At 40.3% G+C, this 13,777-nt stretch overlaps 1 protein-coding gene across 2 annotated transcripts in view; it reads right to left on the reverse strand.

The window, feature by feature from the left end:
- The window catches only part of PRKD1 (protein kinase D1), a 140,738-nt gene extending 127,728 nt beyond the window's left edge, over window positions 1–13,010 (reverse strand). For both annotated transcript variants that reach the window (XM_063439872.1, XM_063439873.1), the window contains exon 1: window positions 12,805–13,010. In XM_063439872.1, the coding sequence (XP_063295942.1) occupies window positions 12,805–12,966 (162 nt within the window). In that variant the 5' untranslated portion in view covers window positions 12,967–13,010. The remainder of the gene's footprint in view (window positions 1–12,804) is intronic.
- Between the last annotated feature and the right edge of the window lie 767 nt (window positions 13,011–13,777).

A 13,777-nucleotide genomic window follows, 5' to 3' on the forward strand; every position in this document is an offset into this window, starting at 1 on the left:
AGTTTATGATCTCTTTGCCAGAAATTTAACCTGGTGGGCACCTACATACACAGGTAGCCACACATATCTTAAAAGGAGAACTCCTTAAGGTGAGTTCACAAATTCAGAATGATTTAGCCCATCAATGGTATGACGCTTTCACTGGTTGGTCCCATACTGGATCCCAGATAATGAAATCATTCTTCTATCCGCTTGTTATTGTAGTTCTGATTTTATTGTGTATGAATTTTTATAACTGCCACCTTATTTGTACATTGAGGAAGAGAATACAGAAATTAATTCAGAACAGAAACAATTGGAAATTCTCCTCTCTGCCACTGGAGGGTATCAACCCATCTTTAAAACTGGGCCTTAGGAATTACCACATGGGAATCGAGGTGAAGAAATTAATTAAAGTCCCGCAGGGAGTGACTAGCACCCCTGAAAATACCATGTGGAGGTTTCTCTGTCCTGGTAAGATTTTTATCAATAACATGAGCAAATTTTATTTTTGCTCAAAGAGGGGAAATGTAAGAAATATTAGTTAATTTCTCATATCATTTTATAAGATGTATTATCATTATTGCTGACTTGTTAAACTACTTTTTGCTTTGTATGCTAAAATTTAATGTACGTCATAGATATGCTGAGTGTGGCAAAACTTGGACAATGACATTTTTCCTTTTAGGATGTCTGACAATGTGATACTATGCTTAGTATACAATTGTATAGGATGATCTAATATGATTGAGTGTGACAGACTTACAATTCTATAGGATGTAAGACAATGCTAAATACTCAGGATGTCTGGCCTCGGATCCAGACATATTCAAAGAAGGTCTTATCTATCTATTTAACATGTGATATTTAAGGAAGTAATCAATCTTATATTCTGAATGGCATATCTCATGACACATGTAAATACAATTGTATAAATGCCCGATTCACAGTAATACAAATTGAGAACTTGTCATGCACCTTTCGTGTGTCTGTTATTTGCTGAGCAAGTTTCTCCCGTCAATTGATGTGGTGACCGAGAGATACAGAATTGAGGGAATTGAGTCCAAGACAGCATTAACCCTTTCACCAGGAAGTAACAGGACCTGTTGTCTATGCTTTAGGAGTGAGGAGGGTCCCTTTCCTCTCAAACAAGGTGCATTAACACACCTGTTTTACTGCAGTGGCTCTCTAGGGGATGGGGGGGGGCTTGAAAATCAAAAGAGGTGGAAGATCAGCTGTCCCATATGCTGTAGAAACTGTATCTTTGATCTGGTTAAATTATAGATGGCCTGGAAACCACCATTGCTGTGTTGAGGTTTGCACATTCCACCAGTACGTGGCCTAAATAGCGAAATCCCTGGGAAATGGTACATACTATAGTAGCCAATGTCAGATATCCAAAGGAGGAGTATTTTTAAATTCTGTATTTTTTGGATAGCACACAGCGTTGACAGAACATTTAGATAAAGAGTATCTGAATAGAGAACACACTCAGAATGAAGTCAGTCCAAAGTAATCTAAACTTATTACAGACCGACATTTTTACATTGTAGAAGATGGTACTTGTTTAAAACATAACATGGTTTGTAGATCGTCCAAACCTTTGACCCTTGGTTATCAATGAAAGCCCATTCAGGTCAATAGTGGTTTTAACATTTTAGAACAGGTAATGTCTGAACTTCCCTATGGCATCAATTAAACATATGCACATCAAATGCACCCAACATGCATACTGATCATATCCGTCATTAATTCCAACTGGAACCGACGTTAAAGAACGTGATGGATTGTTTTCGGAGTACTTCATGCTTTGAAAAAAAATACAAAATTTTAAAAAATCACTTCTAAAAGATCTGCAATATATTCTAGACACTGATCATTTAAAAAAGACTTTGAACAATCTCGGAATTCTGAAACCCTGGGTAAATTAAGGACCTACATATAGTTTTCCCTAGCAGTGAACCACACGTGGAAGGGCCAAAAGGGAAGGAATGCAAGACTCAACAATATGCCATTTTTCCCTTCAAAATGTGAGGAAGGAGGGAGCACATAGGAAGGGGTGAAAAAAAAATCAGATAGAAGGCCAACAGTAAAGCAATGAATGTCGATACGGTTCCTATCTGGTCTAAGTGTTTGTTCAATCTATAATACAGCTGCTTTGATGTATCGGACTTGCAAGTTCAATCTTGCTCAAGAAGTACCAACAATAAAGTAAATTTTATATTGAGAGAAGAAACTTGTAGAACCCACTGGCTTCAGAAGATGATACAGAACTTAAAGATGAGAACTATGGATCAGGCTGTCGAGTTCCAAAAAGATATGTCTGGGTTTTTATTGATTATGTAATATACATAGTTATTGATTGCCCTGCAGGAAAAGGGAATCCCAGAACATCTCTCTCCTCTTCCCATCTCACAACTGTAAGTGTTCAGTCGAAGAGAAACAGAATTATTTTTTTTAAATTAAATAGTGTTTGCAGCAGTACTGCCTTCATGGCAGGAGTAATATTTGGAGAGCCGAAGCGATATTACTTACGGCATACGTCTCAAAGAACGTGGCCAGAGAACACTGCTCAATTACCAGCTCTGATAAAGTAGGCAAAAATAAGCTTGCATCACAGATGCAGTTATAACATGTGTCACAACAAAATGAACGATCAGGCGACAGTCTTAGACAATGATCTCAGGACAGCTAACAGAAGTTCCTACTTAGCAGCGCTGGCGGACCCCAGATAAGAGGTCATACTCCTCAAAAATGTTTTGATGAATTACAATGAGGTGGGGGGAGGGTGCCAGTGAGCTGTAGTTGTTATGGTACCTTGAGTGTTCCTTTAAACAGTAAAACTAAATAAAACATTCTAATACGAAGCCAAAGATTTTAAAGGAGAACCATAGCTTTGTTTTTTTATTCCACCGTTTAATAAAACATTGAAAATTAACTGTAAACCCTTGATACCTTTTAATCACAACCTGGCGCAGGTACAGCACACATTGCATTGGAGTAGGATAAATTGAAACGCTGGAGTTCAGTAACAGAACAAGAGCAGAGCTTATACAAAGGACAGACAGGGAACCAAGATGGAGTCACAAAGTTAAGGATAGAGCTAAATTAAGATTTGGGGATTTCTATATTTCTGTTAACTTTTCAGATCTTAGAAAAATAAATGTATTGTGTAAAAATCCTGGAAAGGGACAATTCGCTATTACCAACTTGTAGCATAAGAACTTTAGTTCTGCTAGAAAGCCGTTCCCTTATAGCCAGTAAAGAATGAGCAAGCTGCTGTAAAACATACAAAAACTCTTCCTGTTTGAGTGAGTCACAGGTTTGTTTACATTCCTTATACAGTAAGAAGAGGACTGTCACAACTTGACCATGCTTCCTGTATGAGAAACACAACCGCAATGAAATTTGATGACACATCCATCACAGAAGCCAGAGGAACCCATTACTACCGCCGACAGCACAATTAAGACAGCTGAATTAAAAATGTACCTTCACGTTTCATTACCAGGTTACTACTATGTTAGGCACCTGTTCTGGGTACTTCGATCCTTATTTGCAATCTACGGATTTATACAACACAAATATAGAGCAAACCTTGATAGGATTTTCCTTTGAAACCACAGTGGATTATTCCTAAGTGCACTCTCTATATTCTTACTCACCCTCTCTATTCCCCCTTCACTCTCTCCTACGTGCTCGGAGCAATTTGTCACGTCTTTCTGCATGCTCTACGCACTCTATTTATGTGTTTTTCATTGTTTTAATGCATGTCTTTGCATACATGGCTCACTAACGAGCCAGAAAAGCTTTAGGAAGCGAGGCAAAGGCATTAAATACAGTAAAGAATCCAGGTCTTCCCCTTTTACTTTTAGTATTTGTGCTTACAGCACGTTTGTCTTAATTGCACGTGATCATAAATGTTTGTTCAAAGCCTCCATTCAATTACAAAACACTATTTAACAAGGTTGTTTGCAAGCGCTCCTTTACAACAGTACAAGCTTTGTAGGGGGAACAATTGAATCTAGACTACAAATCACAAATGCTCGCATCATAAACACTTTCATGTTGGTAACAATCTCTCTCAATTCTCTCTCTCAAATTGAGTCAGTGGCCTGGAGTCCGCAGCAAGCAGTGATAGGCTGAGAACATCAGCTGAACACTCTCAGCCAATCAGTGCCTCAGTCATTGGTATGACTTGGTATGGTGCATTCTTGGAGGCTGGGTCAAAAATCTCACTCAGCTCTTACCATCTTACATTTTCACGCACGTACCGAGATGAAGTGTGCAATAGTGGGAACTATGAAAACACACTTAGTTACATAGCAGTTGGCACTATCATGTTCTTAAGATACACATAGGCCAGCAAGACAAAAGGAAAACTAACCACAATACAAGCGCCAACGTGTAAGGAAACTAGCTACATCATTGAAGAGAGATTCACACTTATCCTAACTTCTTATGACAAGAGCATTTAAATATTTCCCTGTGCATGTCACAGGTGATCATCGCAAGTTCCAGAGAGATAGTTATCTATATGTTGATAAAGAGGTCCTAGATTCAGGAAAACAAATACCTTTACAAGTGCTGGGGGAAAAAAAGGAATATACCAGTTACATTAACACACCAGTCATTTCCTGAAGGACTTTAGAATCAATATAACATACAAATGTATTCACTTTATTAAGTGCAGATTCACTTAGCCTTGAAAACCAAACGTGTGCGTGTGCTAAAAAAAAAAAAAAGTCAGCAGTGTGGTTTGGATGCTTCCCTGAAGACCTTCCCCCATGACCTTCTATCAAATAATACAATTGCCAAAAACAATAGGGATACAGTAAACCTAAAATGATAACAAAAACAAGCAATAGCGGAACACCTATAAAAGTTTGAGTTGTTATAAAAGTCAATAAAACTACTTATAAAAAGCACCAACGCAATGGCTTTCAACCAAATGTGGTATTCCATTTAACGATGCTCACTGTCACTGAGGGACATCTTTAAAGATGATCATGGAGATATGGAGTTTCACCACAAATGAAAAAACATATATAAAAGATAGTGTAGGACAGTGTAACAGCATAGTACAGAAAACTTTAATTGAATTTAACTTTAAGAGAAACTATGGGGTTCAGTAACCCCCATTAAAGGGAAACAAAGTTTTTTTTTCCCTAGCACTATAGTGACCTATAATGCCCCCTTCCCTCGCCACATGGCGCTGGAAGGGTTAATAACCTTTCACTTACCTGATTCCAGCGTCGAGCTCCCTCGGCGCTGGGTCAGGCTCCTCCTCCTCTCCTACTTGGCTCGCTCACATTAGGACTACCCCATAGGAAAGCAATGGCAAAAGCGTGAGGACGTCCAGCATCAGTTAGATCATAAGTCGCCTAATCACTCGAAAGTGCCTCTAGAGGTGGAGTTAACTCTGCAAGGTAATTTTTGCAGTTTGTCAATAACTGCAATAATTACAATTGCAAAATTAAGAGGACAGGGACAGTGCACCCAGACCACTTCAATGATCTGAAGTGATCTGGGTGTCTATAGTGTACCTTTAAGCTAACGGCTGAGCTGTGGTCAGCAGCACGGCTATCCCTCATAGGAGTAAAGAAAGCTTCAGTGAATGAGAGCCCAGAAAGAAAGAAACATTTCCTGCTGGCTTATTGACCGGAGGTGTACATGGACCTACAACCCGGTTAAAAACCTCAGACCTGGTAGTATTTTAAGATGAAATGCTTGCACCACAACAACTTCAGCAAACTGTGCTTGGAGTAACTCTTTAATAAAAAAAAAATAATTCAAAATAAAATTGACACTTAGAAATTGGAACACTCTAGGCTCCATAACCACTTCAACGAATTGAGTCAGTTCCTGGAGTCCGCAGAAAACAGTGATAGGCGCGTTCCTGGAGGCTGGGTTGCAGGGGCCCAAAAATCTCTCCTTAACAGTAAGTAAACTGTGCGTACTAATCCATAGTAAATGGACTCCAGGCAGCAAAACCACGTAATTTGCTTGAAGACGTAATGGTACCTACAGTGTCCCTTTAATCCATTTCCTAACACTAACAGTGAGTCAGGCATTGTGGGCGTCCACATTCAGGCCTCTTCTGACAAAAAAGGCTACGGCAGTCTAAGGCGTTTTGAAATGGTTTAACAATAAAACAGTGGACGGCCATCTGGAACGCCTGGCACCTTAAAACACTTTAAATCGGATTTAGTGCCTTTAAATGCATTAAGATAAACTTACTGTCCAATATAAATCAGATTAACTTTTTTTTGTGTGAGTTGTGTATCTTTACCATATCTTGGCATAAATATAAATGAAAATATTTACATCACAAGAGATCACAGCATTAAGTTTTAATTGGTATCCATTTATTAAAGAAGCTAAACCTTTAAAGGAGAAACATGTGTCCAGGAATATTTACAAGAAACACAAAGGCAAATACTAAAGTCCAAACAAAATATGAGGTTACAAATAATAATAATAATAATAAAGTATTTAACCAGGAAAGGCACATTCAGATTACTCTGGTTTTCGTGTAAAGAACCTATGAGTAAAGATTGTGTCCTCTGTTGTAATTTACAAAAAGATCAGATTTGTATAAATTAACCTTGTTACACCCCCCTCACCCCCTGGCTGTTAATAATGCAAGAGGCCCTGTTTTTCCCCGGATGTTTAGTGCAATGAAACTAAACTCAACAATTTTTGTATCACACAGCTAGGTTACAATGCTGCTGCCCATCCCATGTGTTCTCTATTAAGGGTTAATAAGTATATAGGGGTGTATATAAAAAATACCCCTCTCTGTCTCATTAGAGATATCTTTGCCAGAGGCTCAAGGAGGCAAGGTGAAGGGTCAGTGTAGGACCCGTCTATGGGGGGTCTGCCTTGACGTTGGCAGGCAGGCAGGCATTCCCTCCAGTGGCCATTGGAGTGACTAAATGACCTCCATTTGTTTAAATATACATAGGGATTAAGGAGAGAGCGCAGGTAACTTTTTTATTTGTTTTTTACTATATGAATTGGAGCTAATGTGTACTGTGGTCGTTGCTGCCGTCCAGGAGTGATGGGAGTGAGCGCAGGACTTCTCTTTTTGTATTTAAACTCAACAATTGCCCAGAGCAGCTGCAAAGAAGTCTCACTGAGCTGCAGTGGAAAGCCTGTGATTGGATAGCTACAGAAAGTCTGGAGCAGGGGAGTGCTTTCAAAGGCTACAGACAAGAAGTCTGCAGCTGTTTTTAGACAGACACTCAATGAAAAAAAAAATTATATAAAAGACATGCATGTATCTACCAAGAGGGTATTATTTTATCTAATTTTTTTTTTATTTGGGCAGTGAAGTATCCCTTAAAAAGAACCACTAAAGGCACCCAAACCACTTCATCTCAATGAATGTCTGAGTGCAGTAGCCCTTTAGTATAAACTATGCAACCTTAGTTTAGTTATACGGCAATGCTATGATTGCTGTGTTAAACACACCTCTAGTGGCTGTCTTCCCACTAGAGGCACTTTCACTCTAACTACCAAGTTTGACTCTGTCACGTGGCATTTGTGGTCTGGACAACCTTGGATTCAATGCTTTCATATGAGAAGCTTTTTATTGGACACACGTCAATCACCGCGCATGCGCTTATCAAACCCAATGCTTCTCTAAGAAAAGCATTGAATCGCATGATCATTAGTCTTAGTCTGAAGAGAGAGTGGCAGGACCCAGCGAATCTTGCCATTGGAAGAAAAGTTAGTTATAACTCACTACTTTTTACATTTCAAAAATGAGCCCTTAATCTAAATAGGGACGAATACACTATAGCATTAGGAATAAAGGCTCGTATTCCTATACACTACAGCGTTCCTTTAAAAGTTATGCACCATTGCAAGCTATGGCATACTCACCAAAGCTAAATGTTCACTCGCCAATGTCTAGTAGGGAGTGGACGTTTGAGCCCTAGAGTAAATACCTATAAAGAAAGGTCCAATTAAGATTTAAGGTCCAATTAAGAAAGAATTACCAATATTTTATTAATATACATATAAACTAAATATATATATATATATATATTTTTTTTTAATGAAGCGATATAGTTTTGTATTTAAATAATCCACATTTGTGGATAAGGTGTTAATTATTCACAGAGTAACAGAAATACAATTTTATCAAAGGTAGATGTAGTAGGTGCTTAATCTTGCTTAGATGTACTTAGAATACCCTTCTATCAGAAATGCATTAAAAACAATAGTCAGGTAATCGGTGTACATCACTATACATAAACAATGTAGCAGAGTGGTAAACAATGCTTTCTACAGGTATTTCTAAGGACCTCATGACATTTTAAGTGAATGCAGATTACTAAATATATCAAGATATTAAAGTATATACCGGTATGTGGGCAAGATGCAAGACATTCGTTACCTAGATAAAAGCAAATTATCTGTACAATAGACAGCATTGCAGGCTGCTCTCAAAGTTTGCATAGCCATTCATACAGGACTGACGACAGGTAGCCCTGCCATTCAACCTGGCTTGCCCATGTGAAAGGTACCGCAGTTATAGTCATATAGTATTGGCAGTGAGCACTTGCACAGTGAAAGGTACCGCAGTTATAGTCATATAGTATTGACAGTCAGCACTTGCACAGTGAAAGGTACCGCAGTTATAGTCATATAGTATTGACAGTCAGCACTTGCCCATGTGAAAAGTACCACAGTTATAGTCATATAGTATTGACAGTCAGCACTTGCCGATGTGAAAGGTACCGCAGTTATAGTCATATAGTATTGACAGTCAGCACTTGCCCATGTGAAAGGTACCGCAGTTATAGTCATATAGTATTGACAGTCAGCACTTGCCCATGTGAAAGGTACCGCAGTTAGGGTCATATAGTATTGACAGTCAGCACTTGCCCATGTGAAAGGTACCGCAGTTATAGTCATATAGTATTGACAGTCAGCACTTGCCCATGTGAAAGGTACCGCAGTTATAGTCATATAGTATTGACAGTCAGCACTTGCCCATGTGAAAAGTACCGCAGTTATAGTCATATAGTATTGACAGTCAGCACTTGCCCATGTGAAAGGTACCGCAGTTATAGTCATATAGTATTGACAGTCAGCACTTGCCCATGTGAAAGGTACCGCAGTTATAGTCATATAGTATTGACAGTCAGCACTTGCCCATGTGAAAGGTACCGCAGTTATAGTCATATAGTATTGACAGTCAGCACTTGCCCATGTGAAAGGTACCGCAGTTATAGTCATATAGTATTGACAGTCAGCACTTGCCCATGTGAAAGGTACCGCAGTTATAGTCATATAGTATTGACAGTCAGCACTTGCCCATGTGAAAGGTACCGCAGTTATAGTCATATAGTATTGACAGTCAGCACTTGCCCATGTGAAAGGTACCGCAGTTATAGTCATATAGTATTGACAGTCAGCACTTGCCCATGTGAAAGGTACCGCAGTTATAGTCATATAGTATTGACAGTCAGCACTTGCCCATGTGAAAGGTACCGCAGTTATAGTCATATAGTATTGACAGTCAGCACTTGCCCATGTGAAAGGTACCGCAGTTATAGTCATATAGTATTGACAGTCAGCACTTGCCCATGTGAAAGGTACCGCAGTTATAGTCATATAGTATTGACAGTCAGCACTTGCCCATGTGAAAGGTACCGCAGTTATAGTCATATAGTATTGACAGTCAGCACTTGCCCATGTGAAAGGTACCGCAGTTATAGTCATATAGTATTGACAGTCAGCACTTGCCCATGTGAAAGGTACCGCAGTTATAGTCATATAGTATTGACAGTCAGCACTTGCCCATGTGAAAGGTACCGCAGTTATAGTCATATAGTATTGGCAGTCAGCACTTGCCCATGTGAAAGGTACCACAGTTATAGTCATATAGTATTGACAGTCAGCACTTGCCCATGTGAAAGGTACCGCAGTTATAGTCATATAGTATTGACAGTCAGCACTTGCCCATGTGAAAGGTACCGCAGTTATAGTCATATAGTATTGACAGTCAGCACTTGCCCATGTGAAAGGTACCGCAGTTATAGTCATATAGTATTGACAGTCAGCACTTGCCCATGTGAAAGGTACCGCAGTTATAGTCATATAGTATTGACAGTCAGCACTTGCCCATGTGAAAGGTACCGCAGTTATAGTCATATAGTATTGACAGTCAGCACTTGCCCATGTGAAAGGTACCGCAGTTATAGTCATATAGTATTGACAGTCAGCACTTGCACAGTGAAAGTGTTAAATATTTTCTTGTTTGTTTTTGTCACTTGAAAGGCATTTTTAGATTGAGGGCGTGTGCACAATAGAAGCAGATGATTACTACAAATAAGGGCATAAAATTAGGCACAATAAAAAGTACCTAGGGCTTTTCTTCAGGAGATGTCACTAAATAAATTCATGTCTTTTAGAATATTTCCTTATATTCCATTACAGCAGCCATTCACCCATTAGAACGTAGCTAGGAAACCTATGATTTACCTATAGTGTGTAATTTCTGTTTGTTCTGTGGCCACAGCTGGATTAATTCATAAAATAAGCTAAATTTGCTCAGTAGATTCAGATCGTTGGCAATTCCACTAGTACCGAACACTTTAGGAGTTCATAGCAACTACAGGCCGTTGTAGTGGGTGTACGAGCAATCTGACACTTACCTGGCCCCCCAGAGCACCTTTGATACCACTATAGTCTATACTTCTGTAGCAGTGATGTCAATTCAGACCATGCATGGACAGAATTTACAGGTTAAGACAAAAGTAGGAAGAAAATAGATATGTCTAATGCAGAAAAGGAATTTCAGCTCTAGACATATCATAAATAAAGGCCAGACTAGAGATAGTCCGGGGAACCAGGTAAGTGTCAAACAAATTGAAATTGGCTTGGCTTCTTGCCACGGGAAAGTGCAAGGGCACTCTGTGCACCATAACCAATACAATGTGCTGTAGTGATTATGGTACCCAGATTGCACCTATCATTGCATGAACCATAAACCACAAGCGGATATTATATGGACAGTATTCTCATTGAAAATAATTCAGCCCCCTCCTTATTTCTGAACAAGCTGCAGATGTATTTCCAAACGCTTTCCTATGGGCTTGAACGTCACGTGACAGAGTTTTGCTCGCTCAGTCACACAGAAGCACCTCTAGTGACTGTCAGGTAGACAGCCTCTAGAGGTGGATTTAACATTGCAATGTGAAAAAAAATAAAAAAACAAAAAGACATCTTTTGCATTGCAGAGTTAAAAGGACAGGACCACTTCATTGAGATGAAGTGGTCTGGGTGACTTTAGTGTCCCTTGATCCAGTAAATATATATATTAATCGCCTGTCTTGTACGTTTGTTAAGCCATCCCTGACAAAATTTAATTTTTCAACAATGGCATAATAGTTCACATCACATATAGCACATATCATTAATCAACATTAGCAAAAAAAATACATATAACACACAAAAAAAAATGATAAAAACAAAAAAAAAAAAAAAACAACAACTGCAGTAGATAGTGATCGATAAATATTTGAATCACGTTACCGCATACTCCACTGAGTTGTTAACATATAAATGTAGGCAGAGCCATTAGCCTTTACTCTGCTCTACAGTGGAGTGAGATAAATGTGAGCGTATACAATCTCTCTATTCATTTCCTTTACAGGCTGTTTGATTGAGGGATCAGTCCTATGTCATACATGTCCTCTTGCTGTATTTGCTACATGTTTCAAGCTGAACTTGAAAACCCACAGGTGTCACTTAATACACTGACAGTTCAATCCCCTGCCTGCTCCTCCCCTCAGTATAAAATGCACAGCATATGCTGTTAGAAGTAAGCATTGCTAAGCAATTTATTAAGAAAAGAAACAAAAAAAAAAGAATGCATGAAAAATACAACCTCAGTTTGCACATTGACAGTAGGAACTCATATATTCCCTCAAGGGTCAGATCCAGAACATCCAAAACGGAATGTCAGTATAGAAAATACAAATTACAGCATTTCAGAACCATACACAAGTGAAAAAAAAGTTAAAAGGCATTCAGATCCCACAATTGCTACATTGTCAGATTTCTAATAAGACATGTCTATGAAAATTGTGAAGACATAGGTTTTAACATGTTGCACTGGTACAGCTTTGAAACAGTGTATTCAGAAAACATTCTTTACTACATACATTTGTTGTAAGAAAATGTTAAACATTGTTGCTCTGTATTTGTTTTCTTTAAATAACTGATGTGACACTGAGCACCTGTGCCAGAATGCATTACTTATGTAGTCTTGTCTTAAAGCTGGGGAGACCAAAATTAAGATCCAGACACCCCCCCTTCCAACAACTCCCAAGATGCTTTTGCCAGCCTTTTACAGCTCTCAAAGCATCCTGGGGAATTGTATTTAACAACACCCTGGGTGGGGTCTTACTTTTAGGAACCCCCAGTCTTAAAGAGGGGTGTGTATGTGTATGTGTTATAACTTGTGTTACAGCAAACTCCACTGAATTACAACTTTGGTCTCTGCAGCTAGAGCTGCCATTCCCACCATGCTTTCCTGGACAAAACCTGCAGCACATGAAGCCTGCATACTCCAGGGCAGCACTTTTCAAACCCAGCCCACCAGTAGGAAGAAACTGCATGATAGTCCCGGAAAACATGGTGGAATCTGCCACACTTGTTGAACATGTGTGTGTGTCCAGTTTGTTTCTAACCAGGGTCCCTGTTTTGGGACATATCCCCCACCCCTGACGCTCAGCCAGCCGTGGCTGCCTGAGGGTGCTGGGTGTGAGCTCTCTGATGTATAGTAGTATAAAAGGGCCTCACCTTTTGGTCCACGATGGAGCAGGCCATCTCCCTGACCGCCCCCAGGCTCAGCTCCCCCGGCTCGGGCAGCAGGACCGGCTCCCGGCTCAGGCCGATCTGGATGTGGAGGGAGAGGCCGGGGCCCGCGGGGCTGGGCGGCCGGATCACCGGGGGGGCGCTCATAGACAGCTGGGGCCCGCCACCGGGGGGAGACACGGGGGGAGACACACCGGGGGGGAGGAGGACAGATACGGGGGAAGGAGGGGGGTCACACGGGGGGAGGGAGGGGGACAGATACCGGAGGGGGGAGAGAGCAGCGATCGGTTAGACCGGGACACACCGGCACACGGCGGACACAGAACTTGTCTGGGCAGCGCCTGGCCCCCGGGCCGGCCTCACATCACCACCCGCACTCACACTCCGACTCACGGCCGCCGCTTCCCTCTCGGCAAAAACTTTACCCAACAACAAGTCCGAGCCAGCCAGCCAGCCAGCCAGCGGCGCCCACACAGCAGCAACGTGAAGGTCGGTACGGGCGACCCCTGGCGGCCAGACAGCGGCAGCGCAGCGGCGGGAGAGCAGGCTCACTGTGACAACATGGGTTAAACACAGCGCCTGCCGCCTGCCGCTGGACTGCAAGGCACTCACACACAGCGCTCCTGGCGGCCACACAGCGACATGACACCTGGCTGGGATCACACTATGCACAAAGTGTAGGGTTTATAGTATTCCCTAAACTCTGAATTTTAGAAAATGAACTTTTTTTTTTTTTTTTAATAAATATTTTTTCAGTAAGAATTTAATTTGCTAAAATCTGGAGATTAGAGAATAACTATGTATCAGTGATGCCAAGAGGCGACTCTTTGGAAAATATATATATTATTTAAAAAAAAAAAATTCTATTAGATTCTTTTTTTTTTTTAAAAATGTTTTGTTTTTTTTTTAAATTTAATTTTTGTCAAATGTATCAAGATGACCCAAAAAGCATATAAAA

Source organism: Pelobates fuscus, chromosome 13 (genome assembly GCF_036172605.1).
Source record: "Pelobates fuscus isolate aPelFus1 chromosome 13, aPelFus1.pri, whole genome shotgun sequence".
NCBI classification, from domain to species: Eukaryota; Metazoa; Chordata; class Amphibia; order Anura; family Pelobatidae; genus Pelobates; species Pelobates fuscus.